Source organism: Euprymna scolopes, chromosome 8 (genome assembly GCF_053919585.1).
Source record: "Euprymna scolopes isolate OS-2025 chromosome 8, ASM5391958v1, whole genome shotgun sequence".
NCBI lineage: Eukaryota > Metazoa > Mollusca > Cephalopoda > Sepiida > Sepiolidae > Euprymna > Euprymna scolopes.
In genome coordinates, this window is record NC_136489.1 from 113,772,276 (window position 1) to 113,798,803 (window position 26,528).

At 30.5% G+C, this 26,528-nt stretch overlaps 1 protein-coding gene across 1 annotated transcript in view; it reads left to right on the top strand.

The window, feature by feature from the left end:
• The window catches only part of LOC145283716 (actin-interacting protein 1-like), a 153,371-nt gene that overhangs the window by 110,972 nt on the left and 15,871 nt on the right, over positions 1-26,528 (top strand). Inside the window, exons 7-14 of the mRNA XM_080132752.1 lie at positions 355-432; positions 1,642-1,733; positions 3,211-3,352; positions 4,921-5,002; positions 11,802-11,955; positions 17,425-17,506; positions 20,570-20,677; positions 24,473-24,640. Coding sequence (XP_079988878.1) covers positions 355-432; positions 1,642-1,733; positions 3,211-3,352; positions 4,921-5,002; positions 11,802-11,955; positions 17,425-17,506; positions 20,570-20,677; positions 24,473-24,640 — 906 coding nt within the window. The remainder of the gene's footprint in view (positions 1-354; positions 433-1,641; positions 1,734-3,210; positions 3,353-4,920; positions 5,003-11,801; positions 11,956-17,424; positions 17,507-20,569; positions 20,678-24,472; positions 24,641-26,528) is intronic.

The following is a 26,528-nucleotide window of genomic DNA, read 5'->3' on the forward strand; positions in this document are numbered from 1 at the left end:
AATATGATTTTGTTTAGCTTTCTTACATATTTAAATAAACTTTATAATTGAAAGCGAGAAACTTACAATGTAAACCAAAATTTAATTTTACACTTATTTAAAATATGACTACAAACTGTATTAATAATTTTAATTTTTAGCATTTTTTCATTCAGTTTAAAAAAAAATAGTTTTAAAAATTTATCTCTTTTTAATGTAATTTTAAATCATATTATAGCACTATTAATAAAGAAAATAAGTTATAAAGACCTAATTGAACGTCAAGTTTCAAAAGCCATCCAACATGTATGTAAAAAAACCGAATAATGATTGGTAACAAATGTCATGATGATATAATTTTTCTTTTTCCTTTAGGTTTTCGTTTATGAAGGAAAGTCTGCTGATAAATTGGGAGAACTGGGTGCCCCTGCTCATAAAGGTGGAGTCTATGCAGTGAGTATATTTTTTTATGATCACTTTTTTAAATAAAATTTTTTAAACTCCTTTAATTGTTTGACTTAAATTGAATTACAGGTTTAGTTAAACTCGAAGAAATGTGATTTTTTTCAACCTACTTAAGAAAACAAAATTTGCAGGTGAAGACCAAGGAACATTTAGAAAGAAGTGATATGGATAAAACTGAAAGAAAAATGGATAAATAAAGACCTGGCCAGAGATAGGTTAACATATCTGGAGTAAGAAAAACAAAAAAATTAATGAGATTTTAAAATATTTCAGAGTTACTTCCCTTGATTAGAATATGAATATTTACTTGTGCATGTTTCTTCTGACAGAAAACCTTTGTTTATTTTTTGACTGTAGAGCCTATTTTCACTTTTATCGCTCCCATCAATATTGCAAAAATAAAAACAATCTGAAGAAGGCCCAGAATAAGAACAATTAGAAACTTATTTTGGTGTTTCTACATTGTAAGAGCAAAATTCAGAAAATCAAAATATTGAATTTCAAGAAAAACAAATGGTAATTATGTAAATGTCATGTCCAAAGAGTAACATTGCCAAAAATTACGAAAAACGATAAGAGAAAAATAATATTAATGAGAAAATCAAGCGAAATCGAGCAATTTCGCTAGGTTGGGCTAAATAATAATAATAATAATAAGTGTCACTCAAATTCCAGTATAAACCAATGGCCACTACCAGCGAGAAAGCAATGGTAAGCGGCTGTTGCGATGATGCAAATTCATTTGCAAATGCTATCGAAGGAGGTGGAGAGAGCTGGACGTCTCGGGAGACTTGTTGTCACTCAGCTTCCAGAGAACACCACAGGTTTCCAATCAGATCGTTTGACGACTTGTGTGAAAGCTCCATGTGAGCCAATAATAATAAAAAATGTTGATAAGGGGAGGTAATTAAGTTCTTAATATCTTAGAACTGAGTTACTTCCCCTTTTGCTCATGTCACTTGATGAGGAATACATAGATGCCATTTTTTTTTCATGTGAAATTCAGTATTATGATTTCTGAAATTTCGACCTAATATTGTAGAAGCGCCGAATCTTTGAATGAGTGATTAATGTTAAAATAAAAAGTTAATTTATTGTGGAAGGTAGATGTTGTTCGTAACTGGTTATAATATCCAGCTTAAAAAAAAAAGATTTAAAGATTACAATTTTACTAATCTGTTTTTCTTATCTTTCTAGTTGACCTTCAGTCCAGATGACACCCAGATCCTTACTGTCTCTGGAGAGAAAATGGCCAAACTGTGGGATGCCAATTCATATGCCTTAATCACGTTAGTATTTTGCTGATTCAGACTTGTTTATTCTTCATACAGAACAACCACTAATATGTTATCTATGGCTGACTGTATTCTTGCTGAATATAATGATGTGATCTCTATAAGAGGAACCTTTTTATAGTACAAGCAAAATGAAAGAAACTGCTTGAAATAAAATTAAAATAGATAATATAATGAAATTTCCTTTTTAAAAAAAAATTTATAAAGAAAATTTGAATATTAATCACTATAAAAGCACATTCACACTGATACAAGCTGATTTCAGCGAAATGAATGTATACCATGAATTAAGAACTCAACAGCAGTTTAAACAGAACTTGAAAATGGTGTGCCAAAGCCAAATAATATACAAACACATTCATACTCTCTCTCACACACACATGCACACACGTATTTTGATTATTCATCTGGCGCTACCAGATCAGGCTGTCTAAAGATATTTGCTTCCTGACTGAAAATGCACCAAACATTAACGTTAATTTTTCTCCTTCCCCAGTGCTGGACCTTAAATTATATCCGATGGTGAGGCCTTAGTTTGCGGGTTTTGAGGAGTGTGGCGCCACCCTTTAAAATTGTCATTGCTCCCAGGTCCACTCTAACCCGGAGTAGTAGTACCTATTAGGGTCCCAACTATGGGTTAAATAGAAACAGACTTAAAAAAATATATTCTATTAAAAATATTTTCTTCAAAATAACTGGATTTGGCATTAAATAACCTGAAAAGAGTTGATATGTCTTAAAATAAAAACAACCAATCGACCTTCCTCAGTCCTAAACTCCATGTTCTTCAAAAGCCAAAACAAGAGTATTCCTCTGCAAGACAACCAAAATCAAACATCATTAATAAATATTTGAATATATAAAGAACTTAGGGTCCAAAAAAAGGGTCTCCAATATAATAGATCCCACTCTGTCAACCAGACTCGAACCCCTGCCTAATCGCTGTAAATGTTGCATTCCTGTGCCTGTTTTACAAGTATTTTAATGGAATCTGCTCTGATGAACTCATAGCATCTGTGCCCCCCCCCCCCTCAGTGTACATATCCCTGAAAAACTTGCTTAGCAACAAAATCACACCCCTTCACTATTAAGGTCCCTCAATGCCAGAAAGCTTTCTACTCTAATAGCTTCTTCCCTCGGACAGCTAGACTTTGGAATTCCCTTCCTGCTACCTTCTTTCCTGACTGTACTGATATGCAGAAGTTCAAATGTAATGTAAGCCAACATCTTTTTAATCTTTCTTAAGCATGGTCTCAATTAGTAGCCCCTTACGTCCAAGTGGTGATATGCCTTATTTGGGATGAATGTGAGTAAAAAAAAAAAAAAGAAAGACTTTTATCACAAAATGATCAGATTTAGCATTAAATAACATGAAAAGGATTCTTATTTTAAGAAGCACCATTTAAAAATTTTTTTTTCATTGAATTTGATGTTTTGATTTTTTTAATTTATTATTTTTTTCCATTTTTAGTGAATTCCATTTTGGCAAAACCACAGAGGATATGCAAGTGGGCTGTGCATGGATTGGAGAATACATACTTACAATTTCTTTGTCTGGCTATATCAATTATCTTGATAAAAACAATCCTGACAGACCAACACGGATCTTAAAGGTAAAAAAAAAAAAGATGTATTTTTATGAAGGATTAGTTGTCTTTGTATTTCTATACATAAAAAAATATAGTAGTAATGTACAAATCTAAGATAAATAGTAAACACTATCATAATTTTTATTATCAGCTAACATATTTCCTAACTTCCGACATAGTGCTACCAAAAGCAGTGACAAGGCAAATCAGTTTCTCCACTTTTATTGTGATGCGATTTATTGAAATAAAATATATATAAAAAAAAAGGACGTTATTGAAAAATATACAATAAAAATTAACAAAATTATACTGGTAAAAAATAACACAATTAAGTCTTTATTTGTATTTTTAATAACAAAATTAAAAAAAATAAGTTTTACTTTATTTGAAATTTTATAATAAATATATGTTTATGAAAGATATAAAAATAAAATTATTGAAATCAAAATGACAAAATTTAAACATCATAAAAAATGTATTCCCCCTTTGATTCTTTGCCACCACAGGAATTCTTGCCAGATGACAATCGAAAAAGACTAATTGTGCTATTTTCATCTGTATAATTTTGCTAATTTTTATTGTATATTTTTCAATGATGTCTTCTATTTTATTTCAATAAATCGCTTTACAATTGAAATACTGAAGATCAATAAAAGTGCAGGAACTGATCTGCCTTGTCACCGCTTTCAGTAGTGCTATGTTGGAAGTTGGGAAGTATGTTAGCTGACTGCAACCTTTTCCTTATTCATATCAATATATTCTCCTTTTCCCCCTCTTTCTTGTTCCCTTCTCCTCCCCTCATCCTTTTTCTCTTCAATTTTTCCACTTATCTGTTCCTTACCTTCTCTATGCCCTTTCTTCCTCCTTCTCCTCTTTTCTCCCATCCATACCTGTCTCCATTTTCTGTTGTCTCTTGCCTGATCTTCCCTTCCTTGTATGCTCTCCTCCTCCACATTCTCCTTCCTTCCCCCTTCGTAATCCACCCCTCATCCTTTTTGCCTCCTACTTCATCTTTCTTCCTCCTACTTCCTCTTTTTTCCTCCTACTGTTTTTCTTTAATCTTCTTGTATGACATCTGATTTTAAACAGTTTCCAGATTTTTAATATAATATAGATATGGTAACTTTTCTTTTAGACAATATTAAATATCTTTCTCTACTTCACACAAAATAATCTCTCTCATTGATATCGTAGCCTCTGTTCAGTCTCGAAAGACAATAGAGATCCCCTGTCAGAGTAGCTGCACTTATAATCGTGAGGCAAGAGCTGTGCAATTTCCAACTGCATTTCTTCTGAATCAACACTGCTTGAGTCCAGTGGCAAGGAGAAGTCCAGGACAACTGGAAACAATGCCGAGATAAGCAGAGAGCACATACAGCACCTAGAAGTCCCAAATGATCACCCATTTTAGTACTGACCAGGCTCAACGTTGCTTAACTTTGGTGATCTAACGGGAACCAGTGTGTCAATGTGATTATCTTGTAATATATCTCTCACATTAATTTTATATAAATGATGAATTATATATGGTTTGTTTTTTTCCTTTATTCCTTTTCTATAATGTTTAATTTTTTTTCTTTCTCATTTAAAAGGGTCACAATAAGCCCATCATGGCATTGACCTTGGGGTCTGATGGCAAAACACTCTACACTGGATGCAGCGGTGGACACATAAATATCCTTTTTTAAAATATACTGATTATGTATCCCTCCTCGAACCAAGGCAATTGGAATTCACTCATGGTATATTCACAACAGGAGTTGAAGTGCATTAGAGAGTGGTATAACGCAAAAACAGTAAATAATTTAATTTTTTTTTTTTTTTTTTATGGAAAAACACATTTTAAGAAACCCAAAAGAGCCTGCACTGGTTACCCTTGGTAAACAATCATTTAAAAATGATTCTTGATAAAAGCACTAGTTTCTATCACTTTACTGGATAGGTGTCATGAATAACATTTAGACTATCAAAATCTTGCCTTAACAAATAACATGACAGATTTTCTTTGGAAGTCAAGTAACTTTCAAAGAAAATCTGTCTGTCATTTTATTTTGTATAGATAATCTTTCTATCATTAATATCATTCAATAATTTATTTAGAATCATTTATTGATGAAAATCCAACTTTTTCAATCATGGAAAGCCCCAATAATATATTTTACCAGCGTTTCTGATAACTAGCCTATTCTAATGGTACTAAATCAACAGTGCTTATAAGTAGGGCTATGACAACAGCATATTCTTTTCATTGTTTTGACTCTTGAGTATATATCTGTTAATATCTTATATTTTTATATAGACTGATGTGGTTCTTGGTTGATTGACTGTGTCTTCTGTGTCAGATATATACTTGAGTCAAAAGAATGAAAAGAATATTCTGTTGTCACAGCTTTAATTATAAGATGTACATATACTTTCAATGTCCTACCCCAATCTTTTTCCGTCATTGCTTTTTGGTCTGTTTTTCTCTCCATTATTTCTGCATTTATTTTTTAGTCATTTTAAAGGCACAAACAAACAAGGCAGTATAAAAACAAAAAGTTTATACACATTTAAACTTCATCATAGAAATAGTGAAGAAAAAAAATGCTTAAGAAAATTAGGTTTAGTTTAAATGATTAAAATAGTTTTGTTCGTTCCTTTGTTTTGACTTTTTCTCCTCACATACCATGAGCAATGTTTCTGAAAAAGGAGGAAGAATTGCTATTTTCTGGATTGGAATCTATCCATCTAACACTTATTGTTAGTTTTCACTTTGAGGTAGTATTTTTTACTTATTTTTAGCTTTTTTAAATAAAGTGGGTCCATGGCTTGTCTAGAACGATTTTCATAAAAAAAAACCCCTGCCTATTGTGTACAGTGTATTGGTTTAGGGCAGCCTTTTCATGGAAAGGAGACACTCTATAGGTAGAGGTACTTCAATATTTTCTCTCCATAGTGCTTCTTTTTAAAGCTCATACCTACATTTTCACTCAATGCCCCTGTTGCAGCCAACACCTTAACCAAGGGGAGATAACCTACATATTTTAGGTGTTTATTTAGAATTACTCGTATTTAAAAAAAAAAAAAAATCTTTGTATGTACTCATGAAACAAAGATGTCATATTGGAAAAATCACATGAATTAATCAAGTAGTCTTTTTTTTTCTTTCTTTTTAAGAAAATAAAAATTTACCATGTTTAGCAATTTTAATACTAAATGTATTCAATCTAAAGCTGAATTTAAACTCTATACTTCGCATTGAGTTTATGCTGGATCAAATATGGCCGACAAAAAATCGCAAGGTCTCGCTTAGTCACAAAATTTGATTTTGTTAGTTAAAAAAAAAAAATTGATCAATTCACCTGATTTTGGAATATGACAGCTTTGTTCTGTGACATCACAAAGATTTTTCTGTATTTTTTTTTTTTTTTTTTTTAATATGTGTAATTCTAAATAAACACAATTTTTTTTTAATATGTGTAATTCTAAATAAACACAATTTTTTTTTAATATGTGTAATTCTAAATAAACACAATTTTTTTTTTAATATGTGTAATTCTAAATAAACACAATTGTTTTTTTAATATGTGTAATTCTAAATAAACACAATTTTTTTTTAATATGTGTAATTCTAAATAAACACAATTTTTTTTTTAATATGTGTAATTCTAAATAAACACAATTGTTTTTTTAATATGCGTAATTCTAAATAAACACAATTTTTTTTTAATATGTGTAATTCTAAATAAACACAATTTTTTTTTTAATATGTGTAATTCTAAATAAACACAATTTTTTTTTAATATGTGTAATTCTAAATAAACACAATTTTTTTTTAATATGTGTAATTCTAAATAAACACAATTTTTTTTTTAATATGTGTAATTCTAAATAAACACAATTGTTTTTTTAATATGTGTAATTCTAAATAAACACAATTTTTTTTTTAATATGTGTAATTCTAAATAAACACAATTGTTTTTTTAATATGTGTAATTCTAAATAAACACAATTTTTTTTTAATATGTGTAATTCTAAATAAACACAATTTTTTTTTTAATATGTGTAATTCTAAATAAACACAATTTTTTTTTTAATATGTGTAATTCTAAATAAACACAATTGTTTTTTAATATGTGTAATTCTAAATAAACACAATTGTTTTTTTAATATGTGTAATTCTAAATAAACACAATTGTTTTTTTAATATGTGTAATTCTAAATAAACACAATTGTTTTTTTAATATGTGTAATTCTAAATAAACACAATTGTTTTTTTAATATGTGTAATTCTAAATAAACACAATTTTTTTTTTAATATGTGTAATTCTAAATAAACACAATTGTTTTTTTAATGTGTGTAATTCTAAATAAACACAATTTTTTTTTAATATGTGTAATTCTAAATAAACACAATTTTTTTTTAATATGTGTAATTCTAAATAAACACAATTTTTTTTTTAATATGTGTAATTCTAAATAAACACAATTGTTTTTTTAATATGTGTAATTCTAAATAAACACAATTGTTTTTTTAATATGTGTAATTCTAAATAAACACAATTTTTTTTTTTCTTGATATTTATTGATGTCTGTTTTAGCATTACTTTAATCTATCAGTTATATTCTAGGCCTGTACCTCATTGTCACTGCTGGGTTAGTCTTATTAGACTGGGCTAATGTTCAGGAGAGCTGTAGATAAATCATAGGCTATTTGTGCCATTTGATAATTATAAAAGTTAATTACAGGTTTTTACTATTCCAAGACGTCATAGCGTAGCGGTAAGATGTCAGGTTTACTTTCACTTTATTTTCCGCCTTCACGTCATGGGTTCAAGCCTGTCTGCCTTCTACCACTTTTATTTTTCTTTTCTCACACATCTACAAACACCCGGGCAACGCCGGGCACCCCCACTAGTAATGTAAAAGTAAGAAATGAAAAAACACAAAAGTCAATGTCATATACTTTTACTTTAAAATATGAATTATCTTACCTTACATTTGAGCTCATTATCTAAAATTGTCTCCACTGTAATAATATTCACTGTATTAGTGAATCCCTCAACAAAGGCTTCCTTTTTAAGGCAATTGCTCTTGACATATCAAAGGCCTTCGAAAAGGTATGGCATAAAGGCCTACTTGACAAGATTTCCAGCTACGGTATAACTGGAAATGTTTTCTCAATCATTAAATCATTTCTCTCTGATAGGCTCATAAGAGTAGTGGCTGATGGGCAGAAATCAGAGTCCCAGAGTATTAATACTGGAATCTCTCAGGGGTCCATCTTGGGCCCAACTCTCTTCCTGATCTGCATCAATGATCTCCCAAAACACATACTTAAATCATTCATTGACATCTATGCTGATGACATGACCATCTATGGCAACACATCAAAGGCCATAATTGGAATTGATGGCTCTCGTCTTGAGGAGGCTCTGTGTTTTAACAAGCTTCTGGTATTGATCTTTACTCCTGATCTGAAATGGAACACGTACATCAAATCTGTTGCCAAAGTCGCTGGAAAAATGTTGGGATCCTTCTACCGCTCCAGTAGATATCTCACTGCTGATGCAATTCTCTATCTATATAAAAGCCAAGTACGTCCAAGGATGGAGTACTGCTGCCATATCTGGGCAGGAGCTGCTAAAAACAGCCTATCCTGCCTTTATAGAGTACAAAATAGACTTTGTAGCCTAGTTGAGGATGCTCTTTTCTCTTCCCTACAACCTCTCTACCACAGTAGGGACGTTGCGAGCCTCCTCAGTCTGGCATTGTGCTCAGAGACCAGACGTCCCTGAATTGGGGCTCGCTGGCACCGGAAACAAAATTATATTTCGTTATGTTTCTCAAAATGACATCAACTTGTCACTTTCTCTAAGCAATCAGATTTATGTTGGTTTCATGAAAAATAATAAAATCTGTAACTTAACTCTTCCTTTCAGCAGGGTCGGCTGCTGTTGCCCGGGCATACAATAATACTTAACAAATGACACAAGCGTAGCTGCCCGGCATTCTCCAGTGTTTCCGGAGTCTCAACCTACCCCAATGGAGAGCCCTACCACTCTCAGAGACGGTCACGTCACAGAGAAAGACCGAAGGATCAGTTGAAAATTATGTGCTTTTGAAATAAACATTCTTGTTTTTTTTCTAAAGACTTTCCGTGTTCCTACACGTCAACACATAGGAAATAAATACAGAAAAGATATAAACATTTATATATTTTTTGTATTTTTTATTCATACACACACATATATATATATATATATATATATATGAATAAAAAATCAATACGAAGAGAGAGAGAAAATGACAAAATGTTATATTCCAAAATTCATGATGTTGACCATCTTATAATTTATTCCTTTAATTTAAGATGGTCAACATCATGAATTTTGGAATATAACTTTTGTCATTTATTCTCTATATTGTTCTGTAATTACATTGAGCTTCTTAAATAAGGATTGATATATATTATAAGAAAATATTTCTACAGAAAAAAAAAATATATAAATATATAAGAGCAAATAGTTAATAAAGCATGTTAAAAACACTTTGAAAAAGAGTTAAAAACATTTTTAATCTGAAAAGGAAACACTTAATAAGTGGATAATCTTTAATCCGCGGGGTTTCGAATAAATACTTCCCTTCTCATCAGAGGGTAGGAATTAGCAAAATGTGGGATCGGATTTTGCATACAAAAGTATTTGATGAAACTGCAAGTAAGTCAAAGGTCTTACTTGATAACAAAAAGTGAAGCAGAGGGAACATGGTGAAGAAAAAGGTGATTTCACGTGAATGGACAGCCACGTGAAAGGAAAAGCATTCAATGACGGTAAAATTCAAAAATGTAAGTCCAAGAAAGTTAATTTAATTTTCCATTCGTACAAGTAAAATCCAAGGAAATCGCGTAATTGGAAGATGGTCCAAAATAATCCAAGAGGCCGAAATCCGTGGAATAATTCACAAATATGTAAAAGGAAAATGGGAAAAAATTCCAATAAGAAAAATAAGATATGCATAAAAATAAAAAAAAAAATATATATATATATATATAAATATAATCTCAAAAGAGATTCATGTTATTCATTCTTCCTCATGATCACTTGGAAAACAGTATGAGATTCTAGGAACATATACAACTAACACTCGCCATTCACTGGTGTAGCAGTGCTTCGACAAAAAGTCTGTTACTAAATTTTTTCTGCTTTTTTGAATGATAGTGTAAGTATACATTTCTTCAGAGGCAGAATTTGTCCTTTGTTAGTGTTATGTGAGAACATTCACACACACACACACACACACACATTCACACACACACACACATCTGTGCAGCTGTTAAGTCTCTCTAAGACTAATCAGTCTAACTAGATGCAACAAGTGAATCAACTTGGAGATTCTAACCTCAGACATTAGCCGCTGCTTTTATAGAGGTGAGATTATCCTCCCAGGCATTCACCCTGCTTTAGTGGTAAGCTAATAATGTAATATCTGTTCTGTTGTCATAAGACAATACTCGTAAGCATTAACTTCTCTTTTTATGGTGGGATCCTTCCAGGTATTATCTCCTCTATTCATATTTTGTGGAGAGTGGGGTAAGTGTACTATCTATTGCACTGTCACGATATCATCTATTCTTTATATATATTTATTCACCATGATATTATCTTTCCAGGCTAGCAAAAATATGTGACCGGGAAAAACACATTTCCTAGTATATTACATATTTACTTTTGCACTTTTTTTTTTTTCATTTTCTTCCTTTGAAGATTGTAATGCTGAGTGTGGGATAGCCAAAACCAGCTGCCAATATTCCCCTGCTTTTTATTGAAACCAACCGAGAGCTCTTTTTAGTATCCTTGTTGTTCCCTTAAATGCAATTGTCTGGATCTCTTTTACACTTGGTTCACCAGGAATATTAGTTGGGTAGGACTTCAGGTTCTTCTTCATATGTCCTGTGGCAACTATAATAACTCGTATGATTGATATCTCCCTAAGATTCCAGTTTCTTTTCATATCATACATAAGACCTTGCTATTTAGTCTATTTCTCCCTTTCAGCTCTGTTCAAATCTCCATCGTTAGGGACACTCACTTCAACCAAGGTTGCCACTCTCTCAGACTTATTCTATATAACTATGTCAGGCTTGATAGCAGCATTTTCAAGGTAGATGGCTGTAGGGATTACATGGTCGTAATGTATGGTATATAAGTCATTTCCAACTGTTCTTTCAGGTTGATGTTCCCAGGACTTGCTGCTACACTGGATGGTCCAGTGGAGGTACTTACATACTCCACCATGTCTTGCTGTGTAGTAGCCATCCCCCAAAAGAACTTTGCAACTTGATACTAGATGACTCACACTTTTCCAATTCCATATGGCAGAATCTGCACTTGTCTGAATATAACTATGCCTTGTATGAATATGTTATTAAAAGATAATGATATTGTTTTTTCTTTGATGCAAGTTATTTTCATCCTTAATGATTGATTACATTATTGGGATGCTGATTCTGGTTTAGATGATGAAATTGTTGGAAAGGGTCACAGCACACAGATTCAAGATTTGACAGTTTCGGGTGACAATCTCATCTCCATCAGTATGGACGACAGCATTCGATTCACTTCGATTACCTCTAAACAATATGGGTAAATTTTTTAAATTTTTTTATTATGAAAAAAATCTTTTTGTCAGTTTCCGAACAAGTTAGAGTTTACCGAATTTTTAAAGTCACATATTTTAAAACTATAAAAAGTGTAGATATAACCTTTCTTCATTTATCACAATTAGATCTCTTACATATTATTACTTTCTTGTAACATTTTATTGAAAGAAAACTGCTTTATTTTAATTATGGCATGATACTTTTAAAACTTTTTTCTTTTTTTGCTAACATTTGTACAAAATTTTAAATAGACAATCACTTTTCCAATTTGAAATATTACATTTTCCTGTTTTAGAGCCATAATAACACATGTTGTGTATATTTTTTGATATTTTCTCTGTAAAACGTCATTAATTAAAACAAAAAAAGCACAGAGAAGAATGAAAATGAGAAAAAAAACGTTCGACAAGATAGAGCATGTCCCCACTATCATCTTGGTGTACAAGCTGACTTTGATGCAAGCTGACTTTGATGCAGCTTTTACAATTATTTATAAAATTACAATATCGTTGCATTTTGCATTTTTTTTTTACAATAGGGTCCCAAATTCTCATATGAAAACCTTTTAATATCACAAAAAAAAAAGAAGAAAATAAACTTTGTTTATTACTGTCCTAAATTCTCGCATAAAAAATGAACGCATCTCTTAGAAATATAGAGTTATCTCCCTCAGCAAAATGACGATGATTGCATGAGTGCCACGTTTAATATTGTCAATCATAAAAATACATAATGATTTTATTAAATATATATATATTTTTTAATTTTTGTTCTGAACCAAAAGAACTTCTTTTGGAGAAAACATAGAACCTTAATTTGAACGTCGTGTAAATAAACACATTACATTTTTACACGATTTTGTTTTAAAGAAATAATCATTAATCTTTCAAAAAATAAAACAAACTTCAAAAACATAAATTAATTTTTAAGAAAATAATTTTGATGACATCAATTAAAATAAAATCGATGGAAATGTAATTTAACAAATCATCGAATATGTTTTAAAGAAACAACAAGTAATACGAAACACTGGGGAGGAAGATACTTATGTGTTGTTCGTTCATCGAAAAATCGTGATAGGACATGTCCCCACTACCATCATGGCGTACAAGCTCACTTTGATGCAGCTTTTCCAAACACATGGATTGGACGAAGAGGTATCATTGAATACTGTAGGGAAAATTGTGGAAACCAAGAAAATGGTTACCATTAAAACGTCCGCACCCTGTTGAATCATGCTGCCAGGGCGGGGAAGAAAGAATCAAGATGGTGGCACCCACAACTTTTATAACTAGCGATCTCAGAAAGTGACGCAAAATCTCGCTGCTTGACTACATAAAAGTAGGCTGTGGAGAGAACGAAGGTAGGCGATTGTACAGGAATCCCTGGAGACGGTTGTACGAGAATCCCTGGAGATGGTTGTTGCGTATTACAGAGTCACTTTACTGTCTTGCCTTATTTTTTTCTTTTTTATGTTACAGTGTCGGTGCTGAGAAGAAAGACGTGATTTCTTTTTATTTTTTAATAAATCTTACTTCATTAGTCAAAGTTTCTATACAGTGATCTAATGTGTATGGCCATGTTCCATAATATATCTTTTGAGGAAAGACTTATCAAATTTAAAAATATAACATTTTGGATAAAAGTTGGCAAAAAAAGAAGAAACGTTTCCAAAATATAATGTTATAGTTAAAATAAATTTCCTTTCACTAAAATAAGTGTTTGCATTTACTAGAAAATTTTTATTTCATTTATTTTTTTTAAGAAGAAAGCAAAAATATTTTTTAATGTTCTATCTGCACTTTTTATAATTTTAATACATTTGTCTTCAAAGTTTAGTAAACTATAACTTGTATGAAAACTTCTTTATATTTTAAAATTTGATAAAGAGGTCTTTCCTTGAAATATTATGGAACATAGTCACATATATTAGATCATTGTGTAGAAGTTTTGACTAATCAAATAAAATTTATTTTAAGAAATAAACATTAAAAAAGAATCACCTTGTTTTGATCACGTTTTCAATGCAGACAATTGTCCATTTTTCGTTGTGATAGCCTTCTAATAGTTCTCTATACAATGTTTAAAGTAAACTATATTTCCTTATAATAAAAAGAGCATTCGCAATGATGGTGTTTCATTATGGTTAATATCAGGTTACTACATTGGTTCCTATCAGCTCTCCAAAGTTAAACAATATTGAGTCTGGTCAGTACTTAGATGGATAACCATTTGGGAATGCTAAAATGCCAAACCAGAAGAACACCTGATTAAGATTCCACAGTAAATGCTGTATGGCCATATTTAGTTCTTGATATTAAAGACTTGCTGTTTTGGTTAAAAATAAGTAATCTAATAAGTGTTAAAGAAAATTAAGAAAATTTTGTGATCATTTGTGTTTTAAGTAATTTCTTTTACAAAAAAATTATTCAAATTGGTGGTTTAATTTTTCTTTTCTTTCCAGATAATGTATAATGATTTTTGTTTTGTATTTTAAATAAATTATTTTTAGAAAAATAATCAAATATATGATATAATTTGGGAGGTGTATGTGTGTGTGTGGGGGGGGGAGATATAATTTTTTAATTTTTTTGAAATACAAATTATCAGCAACTACATTAGTTTTTATTTAGAATTCAACTTAATCAAAAAATAAAACTACAGAAAAATAATTATAATGTATGTTCCTTTCACATAACAAAAATGTCATTTAAAAAATATAAATTGATCAAGTAGTTCTATTTTTATAAAGAAAATCATTTTTAAGTAATTAATGTGAATTGATATAACATAAATCTAGTAGTTATAAATATTGTTGAGTTATGCCCCTTTGATTCTCAGCATTTTTTTTTTCATAATGGAAGGCGAGAAAGTTATTTTTCAGATACTCACAAAATATGATTTTCTTAGTTAAAATAAAACTACTTGATCAATTTACACAATTTTTGGAATATGACATCTTCGACTAATGACAGGTACTTATATCATAAAGATTATTCTATATTTCCTGTAGTTTTGTTAAATTGAATTCAAAATAGGAACCGCCAAATTTGACTGTACATCGTTTACTATGGAGTTGGGCGTTTTTCTAGTTTGCTCCTTGAGCTGTAAACAAAATATTCTAACGAGATGTATAAATTGCTTTGAGTTTAATTGGTGATATACTAACATCCTGGAGAAGAAATGATTTGGGTCATCCATTTAGTTAGTTTATTTAAGTAAGCATTCACAGTTTGCGAAATGTTATAAAAATAACAACCTAGATGAGAATAGTTATCTGAATAATACAAATTATCATTTTCCAAATTTCCCAAACAAAACGTATTTTTATTTTTAACTGTATTTTCTAACTTACTATTTAGTTTTTATTTGATTTTATAAACTTAAAGTTACTTGTATGTTTAAAATAAAATAAAAAATATATATTTTATATAGTCGCAGGTCTTTAAAAGATGTCACATTGTAATGTTTGCAACCTAGCCCCCTAGCCCCTTTTCTGATGATGCTTTTAAATACGTTGGTATAAAGAGCATGTACCCCCCCCCCCATTTTATAGCTTTTCCTTATTTCATCGATAAATAAATCTATGTATACTAATATATGGCTTTGTCTTGTCTATAATGCTATTATTATATTTTATATAGTCTATGATTTTAGAAAAAATTTACTATTTTTTTAAAACTTTAAATAAAAGTTTGAAATATTGAAATAAATTACTACTTTTTCAGATACATTAGTACATATCTGTCAAGAATATGATAACGGGTGGGTTGTTGTGGTTTCTTCTGGTCCTGCTCTGTCGGGCTGAGGTCTTGTTCTGTGCAGTTCTAGGAGGTCCATCCTCTCAGACTTTATCTTCTCTTTTACTTTTAGAAGTTAGTTTATTGCTAATCACCTAAGGCACCGCTACTGGGGGAATGCCAATGGGGCTGCTTATACATAATTTTTGTAGACCAGAGGCCGCTAATCTTGGTGCACTGGCTTTTTAAAACAATACCTTATCTCATATCTAAACGTGTGGGGAAGAGATAAATGATATACGTGTATTCTTCAGAAAAGTTATTGAAAGTAATTTTATATTCATGAAATTGTTTTTATTTATGAAATAAAATACAAGCAAATGAATGCTTATCTGCTGCTGCTATTGCTAAAAATGCGTTCCCTGATTCCGCTGATTCATGTACGGTGCGTACCGCCATTCCTACTCAATTACGGAGAGAAACGTCAGCCTAAGGATGATCACTGCCATTGTCCTGCTCGCGATAAGATATATCGGACATTTTGCCAAAGTTTGCCGTTTTACTAAACCGACACCTTCATATTCTACCTCGGCTGTCATAGTAGCTTGTGTTAAAGATGGTGACAGGTCCCTTCTCATTACTAAGAGTGTAAAATTAACCCTTTATGACCTGAATTACGATGAAGATGACTAAAAAAAATATTTGTTGTTAATCTTAGTTTAAAGGATAAAGCACTTCTATCGGGGGAATGCCGACAGAGGTTCTCAAGCTTTTTTTTTGTAATCCAGAGTGAACTCTTACTGCGTTGACTTTTCCAAACCACATCTGAGCTCGTGCTTAACCTGTTGAGGAAAAGGTAAATAAACATGGTTGCTGAAAACTTTCCATTGTGAAGAGTAAAGAAGTAGTGTTCGTAAGTGTGATGATGATGATCATTATCATCATCATCATAGAAGTGATGGTGGCTCAGTCGTTAACGATATGGCTGACAACCGTGTGGTGTCAAGTTCAAATCCAATTTGTTTTGCCTGAGGAAAGGATACCAAAAAAAAAAAAAAAATCATCATTTATGACATGAATTATGATGTAGATGATTAAAAAATATTTATTGTTAACTTTAGTTTGTTTAAAATGTAAGGATACTGTGATTGTCTTCAAGCTGGAAAAATTATGAACTTCAATAGTGAAACTGCCACTGAGAATTTTTGCATTTCATAAACTCACCTTGATTATTATCCATAGTTTTTGAAAAAAGTATGTTTATGACAACAAATGAAATCAAGTCCTCCACTCCCTAAAACAGATGATGGTATATTGAATATAAGCAAGGGACAGTTGCAATCTGGAGGTATCTAGCATCTACCCAGATACTAAACATACATACAATACATACAAGGCGTGTTTGAATCAATTCCTACTTTATTTATGCAGTTATATTCATTAATTTACAACTGAACGAATTAGTTCAACCAGGTCATAAATGGTTAAAATCAATTTTATTTTTATGAAGTTTTTATTTATAAAAAAAAAAAAGAAATGCAAGCAAATGGATGCTTATTTGAATAATAATACTTTCTAAAGTGATGATTTTTTTTTCTTATTTTATTGCGTTTTTTTTTTTTTTTTTTTTAAGATTAAAAAATAAAAGCTGTAAGTGTGTCTGAAAGTTAGAAATCTATTTTCATCTTATTTAATATTTTCTATTTATCTAGAACATCTGCTATTAAATTGGAATCACAACCACGTGCAGTTGCAAGTCATGGGAACCTCACTGCTGTTGCCTGTATTAACCATGTAAGTAATTCTTTGTTTCCCCAGTTTGGATGTTAGATAATACATTATGATTATAAAAAGGAGATAAAATTCAACCATATGGTTTAAAAAAATAAAATCGAATCTACTCACATTTTCCACTCGACTAATATAATTAAACAAAGAAACGGCTTCATTTATCCATTTATTTATTGTGGACTATTATCCTTATCTTCTACTTGTTATGTCACATTGTAAGGTTTGCAACCTAACCCCCTAGCCTCTTTTCTGGTTTTCTGGTGAGAAACATTAAGTCTCTAAATACCTTGGTATAAAGAGCATACATACCCCCCCCCTCCAATTTATAGTCCGCAATAAATAACTGGATTAATGATGCGAGTTACTCATCTCAAAAAGAATTCCAATTAATTAAATAATAAAGAAAGGTTTTGTTTTTTTCCCTATTTCTCCTCATATTTCTTTGTTAAGCGTTGAGACATTATGTTGAACAAAGATGGCGGTAGTACATCAAATTGGCAAAGAATCAATGCAGTCACAATCTCGAGTGTTGAGTAATTCTTAATAACAAAGATGGCGGCGAAGAATCAATGTAGTCACGATCTCGAGTGTTGAGCAATTCTTAATAACAAAAATGGCGGCGAAGAATCAATGTAGTCACGATTCAGTTGTTTCAAGACGGAGGTTGACAGCGAACTGACTTGAATCCAAAATTCGATATTTTTATAATAAGGTTGGAGGCTTCTCATTGGTTGATTGTCCTGACCGTAAGTTATAAGTAAGATCACTGAAATCGTTGGAGTCATACCCTTATTATAAATCAAAAACATTTTAACACTTATCAAAAACCATTATTCACAAAAAATAATTTGGATATCAGTTAAGTCTAGAAAATATTTATGAATGCGTATATAATGTTTTTTCTAATTATCACAAGGTCGGTCGGGTTTCAATCTTGGCTTGAGGTAGTTGCCTGTCTAGCCGCACTGATGAGCTGTGATACAGCGAAACAGTACTGTATATGGATGACTATAATGAGCATATTGAGAAGTGATACACGAATTACCATTAGCGTATTAAGCGATGCTCTTTGTGTAAACAAATCGTGCTTAGGTATTTCGGACGATGTCAAAATATCGTTAATTCACTACTCGCACAGCAGCCGCCGATTAGCGTAATGATTAAAAGCCTTGACTGTCGTACAGGCGGTCAAGTTTCAATCCTGGCTTGAGATAGCTGCCTGTCTAGTCGCAGTGATGAGCTGTGATACAGCGAAACAGTACTATATGTGGATGACTAATATATATATATATTTTATTTCTATATATATATATATATATATATTTTATTTCTTAATTTACATAAAAATAAACAGGCTGTCCCCTCCTCTTAATATATGTATATTCCAAAGTAACTGACCCTCTTGTTATTGACCATTTTTACTCTTGAAAAAGCCTGCATAAGACAGGTGAAACCTCAATCCTCTAAGTTTTTCCACCTTCATTTTTAAAACCATAATATGCAACGGAACTTTCACTCTTATATCATACTAGCATGGATACCCGTCATTGCCTGGGTGGAGAGAGGTGGTATACTAAGGACATTGAGAAACCTTATAAAAAAAAAAATAAATGAATCAAAACAATTTTTGTTTCAATCAAAATAGCAGCTAGTGCCCATGCGACCGCAAAAAAAGAAAAAGAAATTAGCCACAGTAGGTAGACTCGAACGTGTAACACGAAAGAGGAAAAGGAAGTGAAAATGCTAATGCGCTGGCTGTCACGGCCACGATGACTTATGATGTCATGACGATTGCTAAGCATATGACTTGCAAAAATGTTGATGCAAAAAGTGACTCTTCCTTGCAAAAATGGCCCAGTTGACCAGGACAGAATTAATCTTTTTGGCCAATTTTTACATATTTTTCATCTGAGAGATTGATCTTTCTAATGATACCAATTTTGTCGTTATATATATATGGTCGGGTCACCGGTGACTAAACTGGTTTCCCCACCAGACTTGTTTGGTGAGGAGGGCGGCTAGTCTCCCTGAAGGATTAAAAACAAGACCTTCCAAAGGGCGAATGAACTCTTTTTCTGGGTCAACGGCCAACTAGCACCTTGTATATTTGTGTGTGTGTATATGTGTATTGGGGTAGAGAGGGCTCCCGTAAGCCGTGGTGAAGGCAACCTTTCTAGGAGAAGCAAATCTCTGATTTAAAAAACCATAAAGCGGAAGACCAGTACCCGCATTAAGCTGGTCTGCAGTTTAATTTGTTGCGGGCTATCTTGCTCTTGCTTGTTGCTGGATCTCAACATTTTGAACCAAGAGAGAGACTTAGCTGTCGTACAAAGCTAAGACTCTGTAACATCATATTTGTATAGATACTCCCTCAGACATTTGGGCTCATGGATTTTAAATGTCTGAGGGAGTGGCACTCGTCTGACAAGACGTTGCGATCACCATATATATAATGCATGATTTGTCTTGTCCCTAGAATATGGTAAAGGCATATGATAATGAAAAACTGAAACTGTGGCACTAACCTTTAGTCGGGTTTAACCAAAGGAGTAAGTTCTATGAGAATATGAAATTCACTCAATCATATGTATATCCATGTTAATAGACATGCCGACGTTAGGTTTATGCAACACTTGCAGTGAGATGTCGATGTCCCCCTACATACAGCACCTGGTATTCCCAAATTTGTCACCTGTCTGGTACTGACCAGGCTCAACATTATTTAACTTCAGTGATTTAGCGAGAACCGGTGTGCCAACGTTTTTATGAAAGACATATCCATATCATACTAAAACTAGTATTTTGACTCCTCCCACTGCAGGAAGATGTGATACAAGGATTAGTTTAGAAGTCATTTCTTAAAAGTTGTGCGACACATGCCAGCATATAAATCTGATGATTATGATAGAAGAATGAGTTGATTATATTGTTGACGTATTAGTTTTTAATGTTGATTGCATTTTCTGTGTCTTTGGATAATTTATAATTAAACTACATGTGTATTTAATGATCAGGATAAAATCAATTCATTTTTTAATATTTTGTTATATTTATCTTTCTATGTAGGTCATCTTGCTTGACGGCGAATGCGTTGTACTTACCCAACCTTTGGGCTTTGAGGGTACAGCCATAGCATTCTCTTGTGATGGAGGCATGCTTGCTGTTGGTGGAAATGTAAGTTTAAAAAAAAAAAAAAACTAAACCATTTTTGTTTGGGTTTTTAATTTTAAATTCAAATTATTATTATTTGCTTTTTTTTAATTTTTTTAAATTTTTTATTTATTTTTTATTTTAATTTAAAAATTAAAAAAAATTTTTTTCTTTTTTTTTCTTTTAGATTAAAAAAAACAAAATTGGGAACTGGTTCTTTGGAATTAAAGGCTACATTGTTTTTAACAATTTAAAACAGTTTTTATTAAGAATAGGTGCAAATTATTTTTGATTAGGGTATAATCATGATCTAAACATAGTTGACAATCTACAGTTTTTTGTTTTTGAATGAGTCCAAAATGATGGAGGCTCTATTTTGCAGCTCTGCCGTAAAGTTTTAAGTTTTGTCTCCTACCCTCGGAATTCTACATATTTTGTGTTTATAAGAGCAGAAAAAAAATTTCATTGGTTGTGTTGTTTTCAATCTTATTTTATATACTCAGTAACTAAATTGATGTAATCACTACAGAAATATGAAGGAAATGTATTGCTTTCTGCAAATCCTCTGCCCTGATGTATTGAGTTTGATCAGATTGAATAAGGTGAGAACAGGAATGATATATATATATATATATATATATATATATATATATATATACACCCAGGATTTACATCTAGGAAACCAATCAGTACAGCTCTGTCCTGCATTGAGCATTCTTTAATAATCACGCGATTTACATCTAGGAATCCAATCGATACAACCGGTGTGTAATATATATATATTATATATATATATATATTTTAAGGGGATTAGAACAATTTTGTTTTTATTTTATCTATTTCACTTTAAATTTACATGTTACTATTTTTATTAATGTAAGTTCTATAAATATTATAATTGCTATTAAAAATATTATTTTTATTTAATTACTACCAATAAGATTCATTTATTATATAAAAAAATTCAACTTATAACTAATTAGTAATTATGACCCTTTGAAAAGTAAAATTCTTTATTTTTCTAGTTGAATATAATTATCTCCTTTTGTAATTCAAATATTTAAGTTGATTTCAAATTTAGCGTTACTAACGATTTCAAACTGGTAATATTATTTCCATTGGCGTTTCCTTTGAAAGTTTGTATATGTAAACATTTTCAAACATTCATAAATTACATTTACCATAATGCTTTGACGATGATACTTACGACTTTTAGAAGGCGAACCATTAAAAAGTATATATCTTTTTGTTAAAATTTAAAAAAATATCCATTAAAAAGTATATATCTTTTTGTTAAAATTTAAAAAAATATCCATTAAAAAGTATATATCTTTTTGTTAAAATTTAAAAAAATATCCATTAAAAAGTATATATCTTTTTGTTAAAATTTAAAAAAATATCCATTAAAAAGTATATATCTTTTTGTTAAAATTAAAAAAAATATCCTCTCTTAACCTTACCCATCAACCCCATTTTATTCTATTTTATTTTTAATTTTAATTTTATTTTTATTTTATCTTACTTAATCAACATAAAAAAAAAACAAACTATTTTCCTTTATATTTTAAATATTTTCCAGATACATCTGCCTTACTTAAAAGAAATGCTAGGTTTATTTTTGGTGTCTTAAAAAAAAAAAACCCACCCAATATTTTTGCTGATGAGGAGACTTTGTTTCAAAAAAATTATATGATAAAATTATTGTCCAAGACTCACTGTCTATCTCAATAAAAACATTGTTTCCAAAAAGATTGCACAATTTATTGATTTTGTTTGTTCTTCCTTATGAAACTGATTTTTAATTTTAATTATAAATTATCAATCATCTTACACAAAATATATACACACCCACACACAGAGTATTTTTTATATCTATGTTATGCACTTCAGTTTACAAGAAAGAGAAAGAAACACTTGGATCAGACAGAAAACTGATGTAAACGATATCATGACCATTATACAAACAGCTAAACATAAATGGGCACGTCATCTTTCGAGATGTACAAACAACAGGTCAACACTTAGTGACAGAAGGGGCCCAGAGGCAATAGAAAAGACCAAGAGGAAGGCAAAAAAAAACCTGTTCAAAAGACAACCTCGGCACTAAGCTCAGTCTTACATCCCCACACCTAACTAAGGACAAAAGAAGATAGAAGGGAACTAGGGAGGGATTTCTCCTCCAGGAGTAATCAAAAACCCAAATGATGTTGTGCATTACAACTTTGTGTTTTCTCATATTGAGAAACATATAGTTATTATTAACAATCTTTTTATCTAGTTATTATAACATAGAGAATAATCTTTTATATAGTTATTATTACATAGAGAATAATCTTTTTATATACTTATTATTACATAGAGAATAATCTTTTTATATACTTATTATTACATAGAGAATAATCTTTTTATATACTTATTATTACATAGAGAATAATCTTTTTATATAGTTATTATTACAATAGAATTAGAATAATCTTTTTATATAGTTATTATTACAATAGAATTAGAATAATCTTTTAATATAGTTATTATAATAACTATAAAAAGATTATTCTCTATAAAAATAGAGAATAATCTTTTAATATAGTTATTATAATAACTATAAAAAGATTATTCTCTATAAAAATAGAGAATAATCTTTTAATATAGTTATTATAATAACTATAAAAAAGATTATTCTCTATAAACATAGAGAATAATCTTTTTATACAGTTATTATTTCATAGAGAATAATCTTTTTATACAGTTATTATTACATAGAGAACAATCTTTTTATATGATTGTCAGTCCACAATAAGTTTGTTAATTTTTGCAAATAGGGTGTCATGGCCCTTTCACATATTGCCAGCCATTTAATAGAAACCAGGCTCAACATTATTTAAATTCAGTGATCTAACAGGAACAGATGTGCCATCATGATTATGCTGTACTAAAATAGTTATAAACTAAAAAGCAAAATAAGATGAACATTTTTATCATTTTACTTTTCCATTGTCAGTTCATACTTCTAAGAGCAACTCTTAATTATCTCTACTTAATAAAATTCAAAATGTATATGAATTTACATATGATGTTCTCTGAATTATTGGATTAAATAGATCCTAAAAATGTCTTTGTGAATTCATTTTTTAATCTGTCCAGTTTATTTTTAAAATGATTTAGATTAGAGCTATTTAATCTGGTGAGGTAATTTCTTGCAAAAACATTTCTAAATTTGTGTGATGCAATCTAGAAAAACAAAAAATTTCCAACATAAGGAGAGATATAAAAATGTCTGGTTTATATGAAAAAAAAAAATGTGATTATTTTGAATTTATTTTGAATGTATCTGTGTTAAGTCCACATTCATTCTTCGCTCTCATAAAGTAGTTAAACCTGAGGATAGATTCCAACCTATTTTTAAAACTGAGATCTGCTAATCCTTTTATTAGTTTTTTAAAAAATTTCTTTGTGATTTTCTCATTGTGTTCTTAATCCTACGACTGTCTGTCCATCTTAATCATTAGCAATTTATTACTAAAAAAAGTTAACTTTTCTTTGTATAATTTTGATATTTTATATTTCTCATGTCTAACTGTAGTTGAACTACAATTTTATTTTGAATGTATCGGTTCAGTCACCCTTCATTCTTTCCATTTTAAAGCGTTAAGCCTATGCAGTTTAATCAATTTTATAATTGAGATCTATTAATTAATCTATTTTATGCATATATTGATGTTTTTTTTTTTTTGCATACCTAATTTTATATCCCAACTCCTATATCTAGCTAAAGTTGAAAGACAATTTTACTAATTTGATTATTTTGTTTCTATCTTTCAGGACAGTAAAATTCATCTCTATGAGGTGAACAATTTCACTTTAACAGAAATGAAGACCTTAGATGAAAATGGAGCCATAAGAGATATTTCTTATTCTCCTGACGGCCAGTACATGACATCTTGCAACGCTGAAAGGCGTGCCAACCTCTACAGCCTGCCTAATTACTCGGTGAGGGATTGTTACTATCATTATTATTGTGTATTCACCAGGAGTTTTCACACAAATCATTAACGATTGTTTACTAGAAATAGAAAGTAGCGTTCACTGAAAACAAGTCTCTCCTAGATTTTCGTCATTCTTCACCTCTTTCAAAAACCATTGCAAATCACTTTGAATTCTTGCAACAGCTGTTTATCATAGATTTCTTGGTTGGCTTTCTCCAAATTTTGAATAGCAATAAATCTTCCCAAGGTTCTTGTATTTAAAATTTTTTTTTTTTTTTGCGTATTTCCAATGATGATCTAAATGTTGGTCGCCAACGATGATTCTTTTATTTCTCCTTACCCGTCTCAACCATTTTTGTGTCAAGTTATAAAAAAAAAAAAATTTTTTTTTTAAATATTGAATTATGAAATTTATTTGAGTCTAAGTTCTCTTAGATTTGTGTAATATTCTTCATATATATTTGTTCTATGTGCATTTTAACTTGTGGTTGTCAATGTTACTGCTGTAGCCTTGCAATAATCCAGACAAACCTAGTGGTATGATTAACAAAGAATGTATTGACCAAAAGTATGCTACAGAAGTACACATCATGATTCTGAAACCATAACTGCCAGTACGTTTGGTCCTGGATATGACTTTAAACTATATCCGATGGTGAGGCACCAGCTTGCGGGCTTTGAGGAGTGTGGAGCCACCCTTTAATTGCCATTGCTCCCAGGTTCACTCTGACCCAGAATGGTAGTACCTATTAGGGTCCCAACTATGGGTAAAATAGAAACTGACTTAAAAATATATTCTATTAAAAAATTTTCCTTCAAAATAACTGGATTCGGCATTAAATAACCTGAAAAGGGTTGATATGCTGTAAAACAAATCAACCAATCAAGACACTACGTTTAGCTGTATGAGAATAAATATGACATACCCTAACTCTGAGTGACACTAAAGTTTTGAAATTGTATTTATAACATAGTTTTTCTTTGTTTCTCACAATTGAAAAGTTTTCCTTTGATTAGCCAATTTCAAAACGACGAAAAACTGTTTTTGTTAATAGAACTAAATAATAAATTGTTGACAAAAAGATTTCAGAAAAAAAAAGTTGAAATAGAAAATGAGCAAAGAAAATATGGGAAATCTTTGTTAAACTCAATTGTTGAAAAAAAGTCTAAAAATAAGATCAGTTACTTAACCATTTTAAAGTAAAAAATTAGTTTTTATATTTTTCATCTGAATGCAAAATCTTTTTTTTATATGAAAATGAGTTGATCATATTCAATAACTTATACTCAGTGTACATAATTAGTCTTTCTTGCATAATTATTTTTAAAACCTGTTCTAATAACTGACGTTATTTACTTCTATAATCCTTTTGGATTAATTATAAAAGTAAATGATACAATAAAAATTTAAGTAAATAACATCGGACATTAGAACAGGCTTTAAAAATAATTATGGACAAATGGCTAAAATTTATCTTTTATTCAGTTTGGAGTTAATTTTCAAGGGAGGTAATTCAAGTGAAAACTGCATTATTCAAATACACTATGATCACCCAGTTACACATAGAACAGAAAACAAATCATTATGGTGGGTGATAAATAGGTCCACCATTAACAATTGTTAGTTGTACAAGCATATCATATTTGTCTTTTTTAGTTTCATTTTACAAATATCAGTCTCTTTGTCCATTTGCATCTTTTCTGTTCAATAGAAGTAGATATTCCAAATCCAAATTTTATTTTTTATATTTATTTATTTTTTTTTATTATACTAGGTTGTTGTACAAATTCCTACGTTTTTTTTTTTTATTTTTTTTAAGAAAATCAAAGAATTTTAACAGCAAAAGTAAGTTTGTGTGGGACACAAGCTCCAAGTTTTTGTGTGAATCCCA